The sequence below is a fragment of the Antechinus flavipes genome, chromosome 1, assembly GCF_016432865.1.
Source record: "Antechinus flavipes isolate AdamAnt ecotype Samford, QLD, Australia chromosome 1, AdamAnt_v2, whole genome shotgun sequence".
Lineage (NCBI taxonomy): Eukaryota > Metazoa > Chordata > Mammalia > Dasyuromorphia > Dasyuridae > Antechinus > Antechinus flavipes.
Genome location: NC_067398.1, coordinates 675,918,812 through 675,936,153, shown reverse-complemented (window position 1 = coordinate 675,936,153; position 17,342 = coordinate 675,918,812). Strand labels below are relative to the sequence as shown.

The 17,342-nt window shown below is 46.1% G+C and overlaps 1 protein-coding gene across 1 annotated transcript in view; it reads left to right on the top strand.

Annotated features, from left to right (window-relative positions):
* Window positions 1-2,481: 2,481 nt before the first annotated feature.
* MAST3 (microtubule associated serine/threonine kinase 3) overlaps window positions 2,482-17,342 on the top strand; it is an 88,188-nt gene continuing 73,327 nt past the window's right edge. Inside the window, exons 1-2 of the mRNA XM_051972369.1 lie at window positions 2,482-2,601; window positions 15,626-15,657. Coding sequence (XP_051828329.1) covers window positions 2,563-2,601; window positions 15,626-15,657 — 71 coding nt within the window. The 5' untranslated portion in view covers window positions 2,482-2,562. The remainder of the gene's footprint in view (window positions 2,602-15,625; window positions 15,658-17,342) is intronic.

The following is a 17,342-nucleotide window of genomic DNA, read 5'->3' as shown; positions in this document are numbered from 1 at the left end:
ATTATAGTAATATTTGTTGTTTAGCCATATCAGGGACTCTTTGTGACACCATTTAAGGTTTTCTTGGCAAAGATACTGGAGGGGTTTGCCATTTCCTTCTCTCATTTTACAGATGAAGAAATTGAGGCAGACAGGGTAAAGTGACTTGGCTAGGATTATACAACTAGTAAGAGTCTGCAATCCAGATGTGAACTTGTCTTTTTGACTTGAGGTCTAGCACTCTAACTACTAAGCCACCTAGCTGCCAACTATAACACTAATAATGATATATAACATTAACAGTACATATAAATATAAATGAAGTCAATAAATAGGAGAGTCTCAGGGCTTTTCAAGGGCCTTTCATGGAGTAGTTCCTGAAAGGGATCCAAAAGGGACCTGTGTGGTCTGGCATATGGGAACTTTTGCCTCATCACATGGAGGCCTGGCCCAGTTTCTCACAGTCAGACTCTTGGGTTTATTCAACCAAGATTAGCCAATAATAAGGACCACTGTTCCTGTCTCTAAGCAGCTTAGAACTCCAGCATGGGAGGAATGGAGGAGCCTTGGAACCAATACCCAGTAAGACTTAGAGTTGGGAAAGATTCTACAGGTCATTCAGTACCAATCCCATTTTACAGAAGAGGAAACTGAGGCCCATAGAAGTAAAATAATTTGGCTGGTCACACAGGTAGCAAGTGGCAAAGTCTGAAGCCTAACCTTCACCTTCTCACCCTAGCAATTTTCCCTGCACTTTATACTAGGTTGGTAAGTTGATCTCGAAAACAAATTAGGGTTAATTAGGTGACACAGTGGGGTAGGGTGCTAAGTCTAGAGTTGGGAAGCCCTGAATTGAAGTCCAGCCTTATACATTCACTACTGGGCAAATCACTTCACCCTATTGCCCTCAGTTTTTTCATCTATCAAATAAGCTGGAAAAGAAAATGCCAGACTAGTGTCTGTGGCAAGAAAATTCTCAGTAGGGCCATTGGAGAGTCAGATGGGACTGAATGATAACTGTGCTATCACAGGACATTGGTACAGAGCTGGGAAGGTCCTCAGTCAGAGAGCATCTAGTCCAGTGGTTCTCAAACTTTTGTTTTCAGTATCTTTATCCTATTAAAAATTATTGAGGATCTCTCCAAAGCGTTTTTGTTTATCTGGGTTATATTTATAGACATTTGCCATATTGGAAATAAAAACTATTTTTGAATTTGTAGACCCTCTAAAAGGGTTTCAGTGATCCCCAGGATTCGCTAGACCATACTTTGAGAACCACTGATTCTAGTCTAAGCCCATAATTTTATGGAAGAAGAATCAGCAAAAGATCCCATAAATAGTAAATATCAGAGACTGGATTTGCTTCTGGTTCCTTTGGTGCCGGAGCCGGTGAGTTTTTCACTCTCAAAATAGCCTGTTGAAATGAATGTGGCAATGATAATAATAATGAGGAGGAGGAGGGAGAAGGAGAAGAAGGAGGAGGAACAGAAAGAGGAAAAGGAAGAGAAGGAGGAGGAGGAAGAAGAGGAAGAAAGGAGGAGGGGGAGGAGGGAGAAGAGAAAAAGAAGTTGAAGAAGGGAAAGTATTTCTTAAGCATTTATTAAGTTCCCACAGCTATCATTAGGACAGGGATACAAATACAAACAAGTAAGATGAAGTCTGCCCTCAAGGAGCTTACATCCTAAGGGATGAGACTAGGGTTACTCGAACTAGAAGGTGGGAGGGGAGAGGGAAAGACAGGAGAAGGGACAAGGTGGACCGGTTCTTAGCGAGTTAAGATGAAAGTTCACGTGTCGGAGTCCAGAGTCCCAGGGCTGAGAGTGTGAGTTAAGGGGAGGGATTCTGGTAGTCACTACCTGCGGGACTTTAAAAGTGACATAGCCTCTCATGGTCTGTTTTTTTCATGTGTCAAATGAGGATCTCTATTCCAAATTCTATGATCCCCAAATCCTGAGTATCGGGAACCTCAGAGCTAGGAGGGACCTTGCCAAAGCTGCCGGGCCACCTCATCAAATCCTTCTATTTGAGAAAAAGGGAAGGGAAAGCAAGGCCCAGAAACGGGAGGTTTGTTCGAGGTCGCACGAAAGTCAATCTCGGTTCGGGACTTTCCAGGAAACTGATGCTTCGGCGCAAAGAGAGGTAGGTGAAGGTTTTTTGTTGCTACAGTGGTGGACCATCAATCCCTTTCTCCTCTCCGGTCACAGTTTTCCTTCTCTGAAAAATGGGGGGAAATAGTCCCTTCCTCCCTCTTCCTCCCTTGGATGCTGCGAGGATCAGAAGGGAGAATGTCCAAGAAAGTGCGCCCTGGGGCCCTGCGTCGCCAGCCTGCCCCTAGTTCCGCCCCTCTCTTCGGGGCCCCGAGCTCTCTTTTCTCTGACTCCCTCCCGCCCCCTCCTCTCCGGGGCCCTCCCCCGTGCCAGGGCTTCCAGGGTTTGGGGGCCGCAGGCGGGAGGGTCCGAGGAGGATCAGCTGACCCGCCGCAGCCCAATCGCGCAGGAAGGAGGCGAGCGCGGAGCCCGAGCGGGAGCGGGAGCGGGAGCCGAGAGTGCGGGCCGCCAGCTGCTGCGGAGGACAGCCGGCTCCATGGACGAACCGAGCATCCTGAGGCGCCGGGGGCTGCAGGTGAGACTGGCCGGAGCCCCGCCCGGGGGAGAGGGAAAAGGGGAGGCTTTCTCCCCGCCCACAATGCACTGGGTTAAGGGCGGGAGGGGGATAGAAGGGAGCATCCCTTTAGCTGTTGGGGAGCTGGGTCTGGCGAAAGGGAGGTGGGTGTGGACAGAGTCCCTCTTTCGGCGTAGTTCTGGTTTAAACTAAGCGTTTGGAAGGCTCTGGTGGTCAGGAATCCGGTCCCGCCCGGATTAGGACTTCTCGTTTCTGGACCCTTGCCTCAGTTTACCTTTAATGGAGACTATGGAAAGAAGCTGAGTAAATGGGGGCTCAGGAGTTTAGGCGATAGAAGATGGGAAATCAGAAACTCCGAGGGGACAATAAGACTAGAAATTAGGGACAGAAATGTTGGGATCCCTTCCCCACCTTCCCTAAGCTGGAATATGTCTTCAGTTTACCTGCAGGGTAGGGTTGGAGTGATTAAAGGGGCTCTGAAACAGGAGGAGTGAATTCTAGGACTGAAAGAGAGACTTGGATAATCGAGGAGAGCTGTAAAGAGAGCCGGAGACCGAGGGAATCAATCCTGAGACCCTCCCCACAAACCTTGGAGGGTGAAAGGCTCAAGGACTTCCCTTAGCCCAGGCAGAGCCCCAGGGGTGTGGTCTGGGCCAAGCAAATCTAACCACAGGCAGTAAAATTATGAAGTTACCCAATTTCCTTTCCGCTGCTCTCAGCCATCCCTTCATGTACCCGTTTCCTGCTATGCCCTCTCAACGAGGCTGTGCCCGGCATCAGGCTGGCATTGCCCTCCGTGCACTCTCCGTCCCTGATTTCCTAATCTCACACCGGCATAGCACCTCACAAAGCAATCTCTCTGTTCCCTCGTTAGCACCCATAACAATCCTCTGAGCTAAACAGGAACTATACTTCTCATATTACAGATGGGAAAACTGAGGCCCCCGAAAAGGGATAGGTATTGCTTGGCCTTGAGCACAATACAGATTAATGTCAAAATTAGGACTGAAGCCCGGGTCTCCTATCTATTCATCTTTCCATGCACCAGCTTCCTGTTCTCAGGGAAGCGTCCTTATGTCAATAACATATCTTCCTCTGAATTTGTATCTGAATTTCCTCTTTCACCACCCTTTCTCCCCTTTAAAGTAGATCCTGACAAACAAAAACTAGGCAAAAATAATAATAATAATATAATCAAATTTTCTCAGCTTTCAAATAGAAAAAGATTGGTTTAGAGTGGGGAATACTGAAGTCAAATCAGACATAGGAGGGGCTCAGCCCATTCATGGAAAGTATTCTAGACCCTCTGACTCATGTTTCATCCTCAGAATCCTCCAGAAACTCCTCCTCCTGGTCTTAAGATCCATCCCTGGTATAGTGGGATCGTGCTTAGATGAAGGGGGGCAGATATTAAATATCTAAAATGAATGGAAGGGAAATTAGGCTCATTCTCTTGTCTCTTAGAGTAGAAGTGATAACTTAGGGGAAGTGCACCGGGGCAGGTTTAGAGTCAGGCAAGAAAAACCCTAATAATGAAGTGTCTCAGAGTGGCCTGGAAGACTTCTGGACAGCTCCAAGCCCAGCCCCAGATAACCACTTGCTGTAGAGATTATCCAGACTCAGCCCTGAGTTGTACTGGATCCTTTTTTTTTGGGGGGGGAGAATTGGGAGGGGAGAAAGCCTCTTCAAGAACCCTGAGAGTCTAGAACTCCGATTCTATGGGTCTGTTTCTCCCATGATCTTCAGGCTGTAGTGTTCCCAACAATCAATCACCAAATCTATTATGGACTTAAATATGACTTAGATAGCCCTGAGAATACAAAACTAAAAATGTAAGGGTTCCCCTGCTTAGATGGGGGAAGAGGAAGAAGGGGAAGGATAATAGATACATATATAAAGTGGATACAAAATAAGTACCAGGTAATTATGATAGGAAGAGGAGGAGGGTGAAGGGGATTTGGGAGAGCATTGCAGATCAGGATAGGTTTCATGCAGGATTTTCACCTTGATCTGAGCTTTGAAGAAAACTAGAGATTTTAAAAGGCAAGCATAAGGAGGGAGGGTGTTCTTGGCTTGAGGGACAGCCTGGTCAAAGGTTCAGAGATAGAAAATGGGGAATAGTGTATAAGGAACTATTTGACTGGATTGTAGAGTCTGTGAGGAGCGTTGTAATAACGTTAGAAAGATAAATTGGGGCAGAGTTGTAAAGTGCTTTACACATAGAAGTTTGTATTTGATTTTCAAGGCAATAAGGAGCCACAGGAGTTGGTTGAATAGGTTAGTGACATGGTTAGCAGTCAATGTAGCAGCTATGTAGAGCATGAATTGGAGAGACTTGAACAAGAGGAATTAAATAAAAAGCTATTTCTGCATAAGGTGCTAAGGATCTGAAGGGGGGGAGAAGGGATCAAGTAGGAGAGATGTTAGGGAAGTGTAAGACTGGTAACTGATGGAAAATGGGAGGTGAGGAAGAATTCAGAATTGAGGAAGACCCCAAAGTTGCAAACCAAGGTGACAACAAAGATCAATTAATTCAAAGGATGTTGATGGTGATCTCAGCAAAGAGTCAGTTTTAGGAGAGAATTAATGAGGTGAATTTCAAACTGAAGATGTTTCCAAGAAGTCCAGTTTGAAATGTCCAATAGGCAAATGGTGTTGCAGGAACTAAGCTCTGGCCACCATTAGCTCAGAAATAATCCTTGAACCCATGGCAGCTGGAGTTCTCAGGAGAGATTGTGGAGAGACAATAGAACAGCATCCAGGCTGATCTTGAGAGACATTCATAGTTAGAGAGCAGGCTAGAGGCTTTTATTATACTAGCCTCTCAGCAGACTGGCTCATACCTCTGATGTGCATCCCAGGAGCCCAGCATGTGTTCAGAAAAGGCTTCTAACTCTGGGGTAACTGTATTTATGATCCCCAGGATCTGTTAGGGCCTCCCCTCCAAATTACTTTATATTTATATATACATATACATATACATACATACACACATGCACACCTGTGTTCACTTGCCCTCAGTAGGATTGTAAGCTCCCTGGGGGCAGGGACTGTTTCACTTCTGTCTTTGTATCCCGGGTACCTAGTGTCTAGCATACAGGAGGGGCTTACTAAATGCTGGTTAATTGATTGGTATTTGAATAGATTGGAGACTGAAAATGTTGATTAATGTGCTTTGCTCTCAGGATGTTAGAATCCCAGAATTCCAGTGCTGAAAGGGACCTTAGAGGGCATGTAATCCAACACCATAACCGAACAGGAGTCCATTCCACAAGCATGTATTAAATGCCCTCTATTGCAAGACATGATACTAGGTGCAAGAAAAGAGAAGATTTAAAACTGGAGCATCAGCTCCTTTCTATAATATCCCCGGGCTCCTTTTGAACATTGTCTTCCCCTTGTTTGGCCATGTGTGAATAGCTATGTTAGGTGATAGATCAGTAAGCATTAATTGAGCACCTATTATGTGCCAGGCATGGTACTAAGTCAAGGGATAAAGAAAAATAGCCCCTGCTCTCAAGGGGCTTACAATCCAATGGGGTCGGTTAATGTGGGAATTTGTCTGCACGACTATACATATTTGTCATGGATTCTATTTTTCTTGCCTTCCTAATGGCTAGGGGAGTGTGGGAGAGGGAGAGAATTTGAAACTAAAAATAAAATTGAATTTAAAACAATCTAATGGGGGAAAACAACACCCAACAGGAAGCTGAAAGGGGAGTGAGGAAGGGGGCGGGGGATGATAAAAAAGTCTGGAAAATTACATACAGTGAGATGAGAAATAAAGAGATTGCTGGACTGGGTGCCCTCCTTACATAGAGATTTGGGGAAGGCCATCTCCACTTGGAGAGATCTTATATGGATTTTGTAGCATATTGTTTATGTGTGTGTGTGCAGTAATCAAAAATGATGTTAGTGGTACTTATGTAGATTTGTATACATGTGTTTACAAAGCCATATGTTTACAGATCTGTGTGAGCATGTGTGGGAGAGGAAGCATAACCCCCTGGATAAAATGTTGGTCTCAGCCCCTTCGGGAAGAGCTGGATTGAAATCTTACCCTGATGCTTACTAGCTGGATGATCTTAAGCAAGTCATTTAACCTCTACTGAGTCTCAGTTCTCTGAACCTTCCGATGTCTTTGTAGGTAGCATTAATACTGTCTACTAAGACAAAGATGTCAAATACCAGATGGTTGTCCTTCTATTCCTGAAATGCCCCACCTCCTCATCTCTGCCTTCTGGCTTCCTTCAGGTCCCACCCTCTGCAAGAAGCCTTTCCCAGCCTGAGTGACTTCCCTCTATTGATTATTTCCAATTTATCCTGTCTCTATCCTTTCTGTACGTGACCGTTTGCCTGTTGTCTCCCTCTCTGCCCCCATTAGACTGCAAGCTTTTGAACAATTTGAGATTATTTTTGCCTCTTTATCACCAATGCAGTGCCTGGCGCATAGTAGGCACTTAAGAAATGTTTGTTGACTTGGCCAGCGTGTATGTTCTATTCCTCTGTTTTTCTGTGTATTGTTTATGAATTCAGTTCACTAAATAGCTGTTGAGTGCTTTCTGTGTGCTAGGCACCCGGAGTAAACAATTCCTCCAAAATTCTACTGGGCAGAGCAGACATGTTCGCAGATAAGTATGACATCATACTTGGGCGTGATGGGACAAAAGAGAAATTGTGACAAAGTATTCTTGGAAAATGTGAAGAAGGAGGGGCAACTTTAGGTTGGGGAGGATCAGAGAAAGCTTCACAAAGAGACTGACCTGAGCTAGACCTTCCTTGAAGGAAGAAAAGGATTTTGAAAGGCAGAGAGGAGGAAGGGAACCCATTGGAGGCGTGGGGAACAGCTTGTGTGAATGCATGGAGGCGGGAGACAGTATGTTGGTTTGGGAAGCAGAGCAGTCCAGTTTGGCTGGAACGGAGAGTCCCCGTCATGCTTCCCCGAACTTGATGTTCCAGCTAAGCTGGCTTGCTTTTTGTTTGCTGTATTCCATCTCCCATCTCCAAGTCTTTGCTTAGGCTTTCTCCCTGTCCCAAATGCTCTTGTTTCCTTACCTCTGGCTTCTAGCTAGGCTCCACGGTACATTACTTTGTAAATATTTTGATATAATTATCTGTTTTTATTTTATTCCCTTCCTCCAATTAGAACATAAGCCTCCTAAGGCAAAGAGGATATGACTTTTGTCTTTACACCCTTAGTCTAGTGCCTTGCACACAGTAAGTACTTAATAAGTGCTTGAATGAATGAGAGTAAATTGAAATAAGCCTGGAGAGATAGCATCCAAAGATGCTAGAACAGGGCAGCTAGATTGCCTAATGGCTAGAGCACTGGCTCTAGAGTCAGGAGGAGCCAAGTTCAGCCTCAGATATTTAACACTATTAGTGACTTTGGGCAATTTACATAACTCCAGTTGCCTTGGGGAGAAAATCAGGAAAAGATCATTAGAAATAGAGCTGGAAAATTGGAACAAAAGGTTTGGCAATTGTCAATGCTGTAAAATTACCCATGCATATCACTTGTAAATAAAAAGGTATATAATAAAAAAATAAAGAAAGAAATAGAGCTGGAAGGACGCTTAGAGAGGTTACTTAGCCCAACTCTCCCCTCATTTTACAGATGAGGACACTGAGGCCCCACAGGGATAAAATGATTTGCTTGAGATTATACATCTAGGAAGTGGCAAATCTGGAATTTAAACTCAGGTTTTCAGACTCCAAATCCACTGCTCTTTTCACTAAAGGAGCGTTATTCCAGGCTGAGAAAATTTTATTTTTCCTTCGAGGTAATAGGGAACTCCTGAAATTTTAAGTATTGGAAAGTGATCTGATTGGACTTGAATCTGACAAGGAGATTCTCTGGCCAGATGCATGGAGGATTGATGGGAAAGGGGCTGGCCTGAGAGCAAGGAGACAGTTGGCAGGCTGTTGCCATCTTCCAGACCGGTAGTAAGGAGGGTTGGACTTAAGGCGGTGGCTCAGTGGGTGTAAGTGTGAGATGTGGATGAAGGAGACATGAAAACTAATTGGACTGGGGAGGAAGGGGGGATGGGTACAGGGATTGGGGCAGAAAGGCTGGAGACAAAGAGACTGAAGTTTCACCTAAAATTCCTCCTTCTGTAGGAAGTTTTTCCCGATCCCTCTTCATAACCCATCCCCTCCTCTCTTCCCAGTCCCCTTACTCCCTATTTCTCCAACCACACTGTTCAATCTAGCAACACTGGCCTCCTGCCTGTTCCATGAGGCACAGGGGTCCCCGGGCCAGATGCGGCAGCTGAGGACATTTATCCCCCTCACCCAGGGCTAGGAAGTTTTTTTATTTAAAGGCCCACAAAACAAAGTTTTTGTTTTTACTATAGTCTGGCCCTCCACTAGCCTGAGGAACAGTGAACTGGTCCCCTATTTAAAAAGTCTGAGGACCCCCAAACAAGACCCTCCAACTATTGGTTCTGGGCAATTTCCCTGACGGCCCCCATGCCTTCGATGCCTTCCCTTCTCCGCTCTGACTACAGATCTCCCTGGCTTCTTGTAAGTCCCCATTCAAATCCCACCTTTTCTAGGCAGTCTTCCCCAAGGCTTATTTCCAGAACCTTCCCTCTGTTAACTATTTACTAATACCCTGCTTGCTTTGTATAGAGTTGTTTCACATTGTTTCCCCCAGGGAGACGGCTATCTTTTGCTCCCCCTTTTTTCTCCATCTCTTAGTACAATGCCCCCCACATAGTTTCCAATTCCTTGTGAGCCCATGTGGGTTTGTTGGATTTTGGTGGGCGTTGGTTTGACATTTCCTTCCCCGGCTCTTTTTACAGATGAGGAAACTGAGGCAGACAGGGTTAAGAGACACAACTAGTATAGTGTACCTAAAGGCACTTAATAAATATTGACTGATGAGTGCCTTCCTTTGAGATTTGTCTCCAATTGATAGCTTCCACGTAGCATGTTGTGTACACAATCGTTTGTATGTTGTCTTCCCCATTAACCGAGCTCTTTGAGAACAGAAACCGGGGGTCGGGGTTGGTGGTGGGGGTGGCAAGGTTTGGGTTTTCTGCTTAGCACAGGGTCTGGCACACAGTAGGCTTTTTAATCAATGTCTTTTTGAGTGACCCTGAGAAGCTGCCCTGCATGTGCACAGTGTGCGCGCGCACGTGTATTGTATGGGCATGGACTCGGGCGGGCATGTGTTTTGGGGTGCGCACGTGCCAGCACAAGTTTCCCTGCCCCGCCCCAGATCCTGGTGTGCCACGCTCTTAGGGCCTTTACGGTAACGAGGGCTCCGACATTTCCCGGGGCTGACACGTGTGTTTGTTTACCGCTGAGTGACTTCGGACCTCTTCCCTAGGGGCACAATAAGCCCCAGAGTCTCATCCAATCGGGTTCAGAGTGGCTGGAGTCTCAGCCAATCAGATAGTCCCGAGGCACCTGTCTAAAAGCTGGCGCTGGTCACATCAGGTCAGTTCAAAAAACCCCCGTGGTAAGACGCGAGCTTCGTTCTTACTGGCCAGCCCCGCGGAAGGGCCGGGGACCTGACCAATCTGGGGACGGCAGCTCGGGAAGCGCAGGCAGATGCTGGCCCGGGACACGGCTCTGTGCTCCATCAGTCTCTGTCCTTAAAGAAGGGTCCTGGCGTGACGTCCCCGGGAGCCTGCTGAGACAGGGGAAGGGGCTGAGAAAATAAACAGTCGTTTTCTCTGGCGCAAGAGCGGCCGAGCCTTTCCTCCCCCTCCGAGCTTCCCCTCTGCTTGCTTCCCCTTCCTGCCCTAACCAGGACCTCCTGCAGAGACAGAATTACTCCTGTCATCCGTGTTTGGGTTTGGGGAAAACATAGACCAGACGCACTGTGATGCACTGGAAGTCGGTGGGATGCAGCAGGCGGAGTGGCTGCTTAGAACCCCGGACCTAAGCTCCAGCGTAGCTCTGCCACCTGAGTGACTCCTGGCAGGTCGCCGAGTTTGGATGAGCCGACTTCTGAGGTCTCTTCCTTCCCCGGATCTCCGATTTCTCCTTCCCCTTCTGCACTTCCCTGAAAAGGGGGCTTCCTAAGCTTATGTATGTGTCACGTGGAAAAAGCATTTGGGCAGGCTCGTGCTCTCTCTCTCTCTCTCTGTCTCTCTGTCTCTGTCTTTCTGTCTGTCTCTCTCTGTGTCTCTCTGTCTTTTTCTGTCTCTGTCTCTCTGTGTCTCTCTGTGTGTCTCTCTGTCTCTGTGTATGTGTGTGTGTTTCTGTCTCTTTCACTCTTTTTCTCCCCTCTCTCCTCTCTTCTATCTCACTCTTTGTTTCTCTGTCTCTCTGTCTTCTCTCTGTCTCTGTTTCTCTGTCCCTATCTCTCTCTCTATCTTGCTCTCTCTCTTCTCGCCTCTCTTCTCTCTCTGTCTCACTGTTTCACTCACTATCTCTTTCACACTCTGTCTCTGTCTCTCTCTCTCTCTCACTCCTCTACCCCCCATCTTAGTTTCTTCATCTGTAAAGTGGGGATAATTATATTTTTCTTCTTGGCAAGTCCTTATTGGGCTTCTGTTTCTTTTTATGCAAAATAAGATAACCACTTTAATCCCCTCAAGTTCCAAATCTACAGTGATACCTTTCCCCTCTTCCCCCAGATAATCCCATACTGGTGCAGAGGTATCTAAATTCTGGCAATTTCAAGAACAGTGGTCAGAAAATCAATCTAGATAAGATCAGAGAGGTTTATTGCCAGATTGTCTAGTGGTGGAGGAATATTTTGGCTACAGCCACTTAGAAAGACCATATACAAAGAAGTAAGGAAGAGCTTGGAAATACTCATCCTAATGAAATCATGAATAATTTTTAAAACTTCAAAGAATGGGACACTAGCTACCTTGTCCTGGTGATTGTGAAGAGAGCAGTTTGTAAGCTGTAGGGAGGAAAAAGTAGCTAATTTGTAAACTAAAATCTCATTAATTCAGGCCTTCTCATTTAAAGATTAAGGAGAAGTGGAAGAAACCTCCAAAGACATGTCTATTTAAATCCAGAAATTGCCTCTGAAGTATTCCTGATGGGAAGATCTCCATTCCCTATCTGAACATCCCCAGTGACAGGGAGGTCACCTTCTGAGGCAGTTTGTTCTATTGTTGCCTGCTCTGATTGTTTTCTTTATAACAGAGCTGAAATCTGTCTCCTGGTGACTTTTCTTCCCCAGCACTTCTCTTTATAATTATAGTTCCCATTCCTCTAGCAATTCAAGATTTACAAAGCATTTGCCTCATCGTCACTGAAGTAGGAAGTATGTACATTGTTATTCTTATTTTTGAAATGAGTTTATTTTAGGAAGGCCTTGGAAGTGCCTAGTTGGAAAAAGAAACTGAGGGGCAAATCATTTGAATGACTTACACACTTGAAAGTTTTGCCTCTTGAAGACATAAAGAAAAATCAGCTTTCCCCCAAAAAAAAAGATTTTAAAAAAAGAAAGAAAAAAAAGTAAATCAGGGCACAATCATTTATGAAGTCCCTACTATGTGGCAGGCCCTATTCCAGAATGTCCCAAAAAGTGTGAACTTGACTATCTATATTTGAGAGCTACTGAGAACTTTTGAGTAGAGGAGAGATATTATCAGATCTCCACAGAAGGATTGTTATTTTAGGGGCAAGAGAAGCACAAGGAAAAGCAGGCCCTGCCTTTAGGGAGCTTACATTCTTTTTGGAGGAAACAATATATACATTTATAAATATCCATGATATAAATAAAAAGTGACTTGGGGGGAGCCACTAATTTAAAGTATCTGAAAGGTCTCCTCTAGACATTTGAGCTGAGCTTTCAAGGAGGCACAGGTGAGGAAGAAGGACATTTCAGGTATAGGGGATGATCTGGCCAAAGATATGCAGGATTGGGGATTAAACATCATGTAGGAAGGATGGCAAGAAAGCTCCTTTGGTTGGACTGGAGAGTATGAAATGGAGAGTAATATAAAGTAAGTCTGAAAGGATGTGTAGAAACCAATTTATGAAGAAGAGCTTTTAATATCAAACCGAGAAGTTTGGTCCCAGCAGAAATAGGGAGCCATTAGAGTTTATTGAGCAGGAGAATAACCTTGGAGTATTTGTTGTTTGTTCATGGATTGTGGGATTTCAGATAAGCCAGAACTTCCAGGGACTTCAAAAGGCATCTAGTCCAACCTGGACCCGAGCAGGAATGAACTGATCAGAGGCCATTGTCCATTTGCTTTTCGGTGCCCACCAGCCCTACGGGTAGCCCTTTCTACTTTGGACAGCTCTGTTTGGAAGGAAAGTGTTTCTTACTTTGAGCTGAAATTTGTGCCTATGTAACTTCCTTTTTCTGACCTTAATCTTTCTTTCATTTGATGGTCTTTCAGATACTTAAAGATAGGGAGCAAGGAATCCATCCTCATCTGGTCCCCTGGTCCCTGGGTTCCTGCAGCTGAGGGCTGAATGTTCTCTCTGTGTCCTTCACCATCATGATTGACCTCCTTTGGGTAGTCACCAGTTTGCCAATGCCCTCACTAAGCTGATACCTCAAAACTGAACGCAGTCCTCCCCATCCTGTGTCACCAGGGCAGAGCACAAGGGGACAGTCCTGTCCTTTGTTGTTTCTCGGAATAATGCAGCCCAAGATCTAATTAGCTAATTGTGAAGGCCATTGCTCTCCCCCCACATTGTTCTCCCCTTCGGGCCACACACCCCCAGTTGCCTTGCTCCAGTAGAGGGAGTCTTCAGAGATTCCCCCCACATCCACCCCCACGTGTGTTTGGCTTCAAAGGGAAAGCTGATCTTTTGTCTCCCTGCCAGTGACTGGAGATCTTTGACGTCATCCGGTTTCCATGGCAAACGCCTGTTGCCTCCCTGGATGTTGCCAGGAAGGCTGGGATGTGGGCAGCCCTGAACCTCCCTGAGCCCACCAAGCCAACCCTGGAGGCAAAAATAGCTGTGTTCCCGAACCAGCAGCCCACCCAGCCCACTAAGCACCCTCTGGGCCCCTGGGGTGTGTGGAGAGAGGGTGGTAGGAACACCTCCTTCCCCCGTGGACCATGTGTCCTATCCCCGTGGGGGAAATCGTGGAAGAGCACGAAGTGGGGGGCCTGGAAAGAAGGGGGAATTCCTACAGAATACAAGTTGTTTTCTCACCTGGAATGACCTTCCCCTTCCTCTCCGCCTCCCTCCCATCTCCACCTGTCAAAAGCTTCCTCATCCTTCTAGGTCTGGTTCCAAAGCTACCTGCTCCTGGAAGCCTCCCCAGACCTTACCAGGTGGATGCGACCTTGAGCTCAAATAATTGTCACATAATTATAGGCTTTGGAACTAAAAAGGCTCAACTCCTAAAATCTGAGGACTCCCAAAGGCTAAGGGCTTTCAGTTCAGTCATTCTTAAACTTCAGTCAACTGGCATTTCTTGCTCCCAGGCTCTGAAATTTGTCCAAATCAGTGTGGTCAAGCAGTCAAGAAGCATTAAATTAAGCCTGTGTGCTAATCATAGATGATGTACAAAGAAAGCCAAAAACATCCTTGTGCCTGTCTGTGCCTTTGTTGGAGCAGAGAAAGTCTTGGGGGTTTGGAATCAAAGAATTAGAATCTAAGCTATTAAGTCAGGCAACAAGCATTTATTAAGTGCCTGCTGTATACCAAGCATTGTGCTAGACTCTGAGGATATAAAGAAAAAAGTGAAAGTCTGTTTTCAGGGAACTTACATTCTATTGAGGCAGACTACACAAATAGGTACATACATGCACGTGTACACACAAACACATCTGGTACATCACCTGAAACTGGAGTTCTTTGTTTACACCTTCAAAATTAATAAAACTGCAAATAGGCCTTGTTTGATACTTTTGTTAATTGTCTAGACTTAAGAAGAAAGTGATTGGGGGAAAAACCGTTAACAAGGCAGATTAAATTTAAAAGTATATCCTGCATCCAGTTCTTTTCCCAGAAAACTGATTTTTAAATATTCAGCAGCACACTGCTGTATATAAGTGTTTATGAAACACATACAAAGCAAATACTCTCTAAGATATCCCTGGAGCAGAAGACAGAGTGGGAGGGGAAGGAGAGGACCAGGAAAGGCTTCAATTGGGTAAAGGGCCTTCTACATGCAAGCCATTGTGCTAGTCCCTGAGCCAGCTGAGTCTCCTTTCTGTGCCTCAGTTTCTCCCTTGAAATGGTTATCCTAGATGGTCTCTAAGGTCCTTTGCAGCTAAGCTTAGAATGAGGAAGAACCGATTCTTGCCTTGTAAATCCTGCCTTAGATACTTAGTAGTGTGTGACTTAGGGTGAACCATGCTATCTTTCTCTGCCTCAGTTTACCTCTCCAAGATGAGGGGCTTGAACTCATTAGTTCTTTCATCTCCCATGATGGTGACTAAGGGAGCCAGGCCAGGATTTGACTCTAGGTCCTTGCAGTACAAAGCCAACTTACTTTCCTCAGCCTCCCCACGCTCTCTCACAGATCTCACACCCCATGGGACCTAAGAGCATAGAATCATTCCCACGACTGCACGGGAGTCTTTTTGGAAAACTTCAGCATTTTTAAGAACTCCAGTGACTGGGCCATTTACCATCACGTTCCTTTTGGACAGTTCTTCTAAACTCTCCTAGTTCTTGAAGGACATGGAGGGAGAAAGTGTGGTCCCTGCCCCCCTTTCCCATTCCTTGCTCTCTTTGTGTCCCCCTCCCCTCCCCAAGTCCTTCAATAGAAAGAGCCTCTGTGTGAAGATTGCCAGGTTCATGGTTCTAGTTCCAGTTTCCTCACTGATTCACTGTTTGTTTTTGGGTCAGACATTTCCTCCTCCTGGAGCCTCAGTTTCCTTCTCTGTATAATGGGTATAACTAATCCTCCTAGGGCAATTATAAGGAAACTTACTCCTATAGATATGGATTCAGTGTTATTTTTGTTATGATTTGTGGGGAAAGACCTGGACCAGGACCCCGAGCTTCATTCCTGACTCTCGGAAACCGGGCTGGGATGGGAGGCGGATGGGAATTTTGGCCTCTTGGGCCATTCTGACCCCCTGACAGCTGCTACCATAGTCTGACCTGCTCTCTCTCTTTTTTATTGCAGAAAGAGCTCAGCCTGCCACGACGGGGACGGTCGTAAGTACCCGGGGTGACTTCTGGGCCTGATGAAGTTTTGGCCAAGATCTGAAATTTGGGTTCCTTAACAGCTTCCTTAGAGGGGGAGGGGCTCAGGCAGGTGAGGAGGGCAAGAGAGGAAGCAGTCTGCATGAGGGCCACGGAGTGACACAAACTGGGCTGGCGATACAAAGACCGGCCCCTCGCCTCAGAGAGCGTATATCCTAAAGGGGAGGAGAGGAGGAAGAGGCAGCATGAGCAGAGATAGATGGTCCAGGAGACAGAGACAAAGTTCAGGGTGACCCGAGAGGGAGCAGCGCTAGCGGAGACGTCTCCAAGGTCGTGTTCTGAGTCAGCTGTCTTCTCTAAAGTTCCTTCTGTCGCCGACTTACTGTGGGACTTTGGGCAAATTACTCCCCGTCTCGATACCTCCGTTTACCAGGCTTAAGGCAAATCATTTTCCTCTGCAAGCCTCAGTTTCCTAACCTGTAAAATGAAATCCTGAGACCAAATAGTCACTCATCTTCCTTCCAACTCTGGCATTTGTGAACTGAGTTTCATTCAACACGCATATATCAGGCACCTGCTGTATACAAGGCATTTTGCTTCATACCAGGGATACAAGACACAGAAAAAAATCAGTTTGAGATCTCAGCTCTCCCCTCTAGCTTCCCATTGTGTGGTGTCTCTGAGCGGCCCCTAGTGGGGAATTAAGGAACGGCCGCTCAGGGCTGTGAGACTCTTGTGGAGGGGGTGGAGGAACCTTCTCTGGTGGGTGGATTGTTTCTGTTCTCAGGGCCATGTTAGGGCAAGAAGACTCTTTCCTGTATTTGTATCCCTGGTGCTTAGCACAGCACCTGGCAAACAGTAAGTGCTTAATAAATGCTTATTGACAAACCCTATCTCGAACCGTCCACTAGATGCGATAAGGCATTGTATACAGAAGCCTCCTGCAAGAATGATCCTGCATTTGTATTCGTTTTTGTAACATTTATTAAGAGTGGAAAGGAAACAGAAGGATAAAACCCAGTCTCCTTGCCTTCACAGAGCTTGCCAGATAGATACAAAGCAGTAATGCCTTGTGGCCCTCACAGAACCCTTGTGAGAGGGATAGGGCAAATATTATTCTATTAAATTCCCTCAGTTTCCTCATCTGTAAAATGGGTAAATTGGATTATATGATCACCAAGATCCCTAAATCTATGAGGCTATGATCCATTTTCTAGATGGGGAGACTACAATCCCAAGAGGAGAAGTGATTTACCTTTTGGTACATGTAGAATGAGTGTTGGCCTGGGACTAGGATCCCTGCTTTCTGAATCCCAGGTTAGGCTTCTTTCTACTGCCTTCTGCAGAGTTCTACTCATCCTACTACTGACTCTTTAATGTGACCTGGACCGAATGGCTCAGCCATTCTCAGCCTCTATTTCTGCTATAAAATGCGAGGATTGGGCTCAGTGGTCACCCAGGTCTCATATTCCATGTTCTGTATCATTAAGGGCCCTCCCAGCTCTGACATCCCAGCTTCTAAGAGCCTTCCCAACTCTGACATCCCGGGTTCTAAGGGCCCTTCCAGCACTGACATCCTGGGTTCTAAGGGCCCTCCCAGCTCTGACATCCCGGGTTCTAAGGGCCCTCCCAGCCCTGACATCCCTGGTTCTAAGGGCCCTCCCAGCTCTGACATCCCGGGTTCTAAGGCCCTCCCA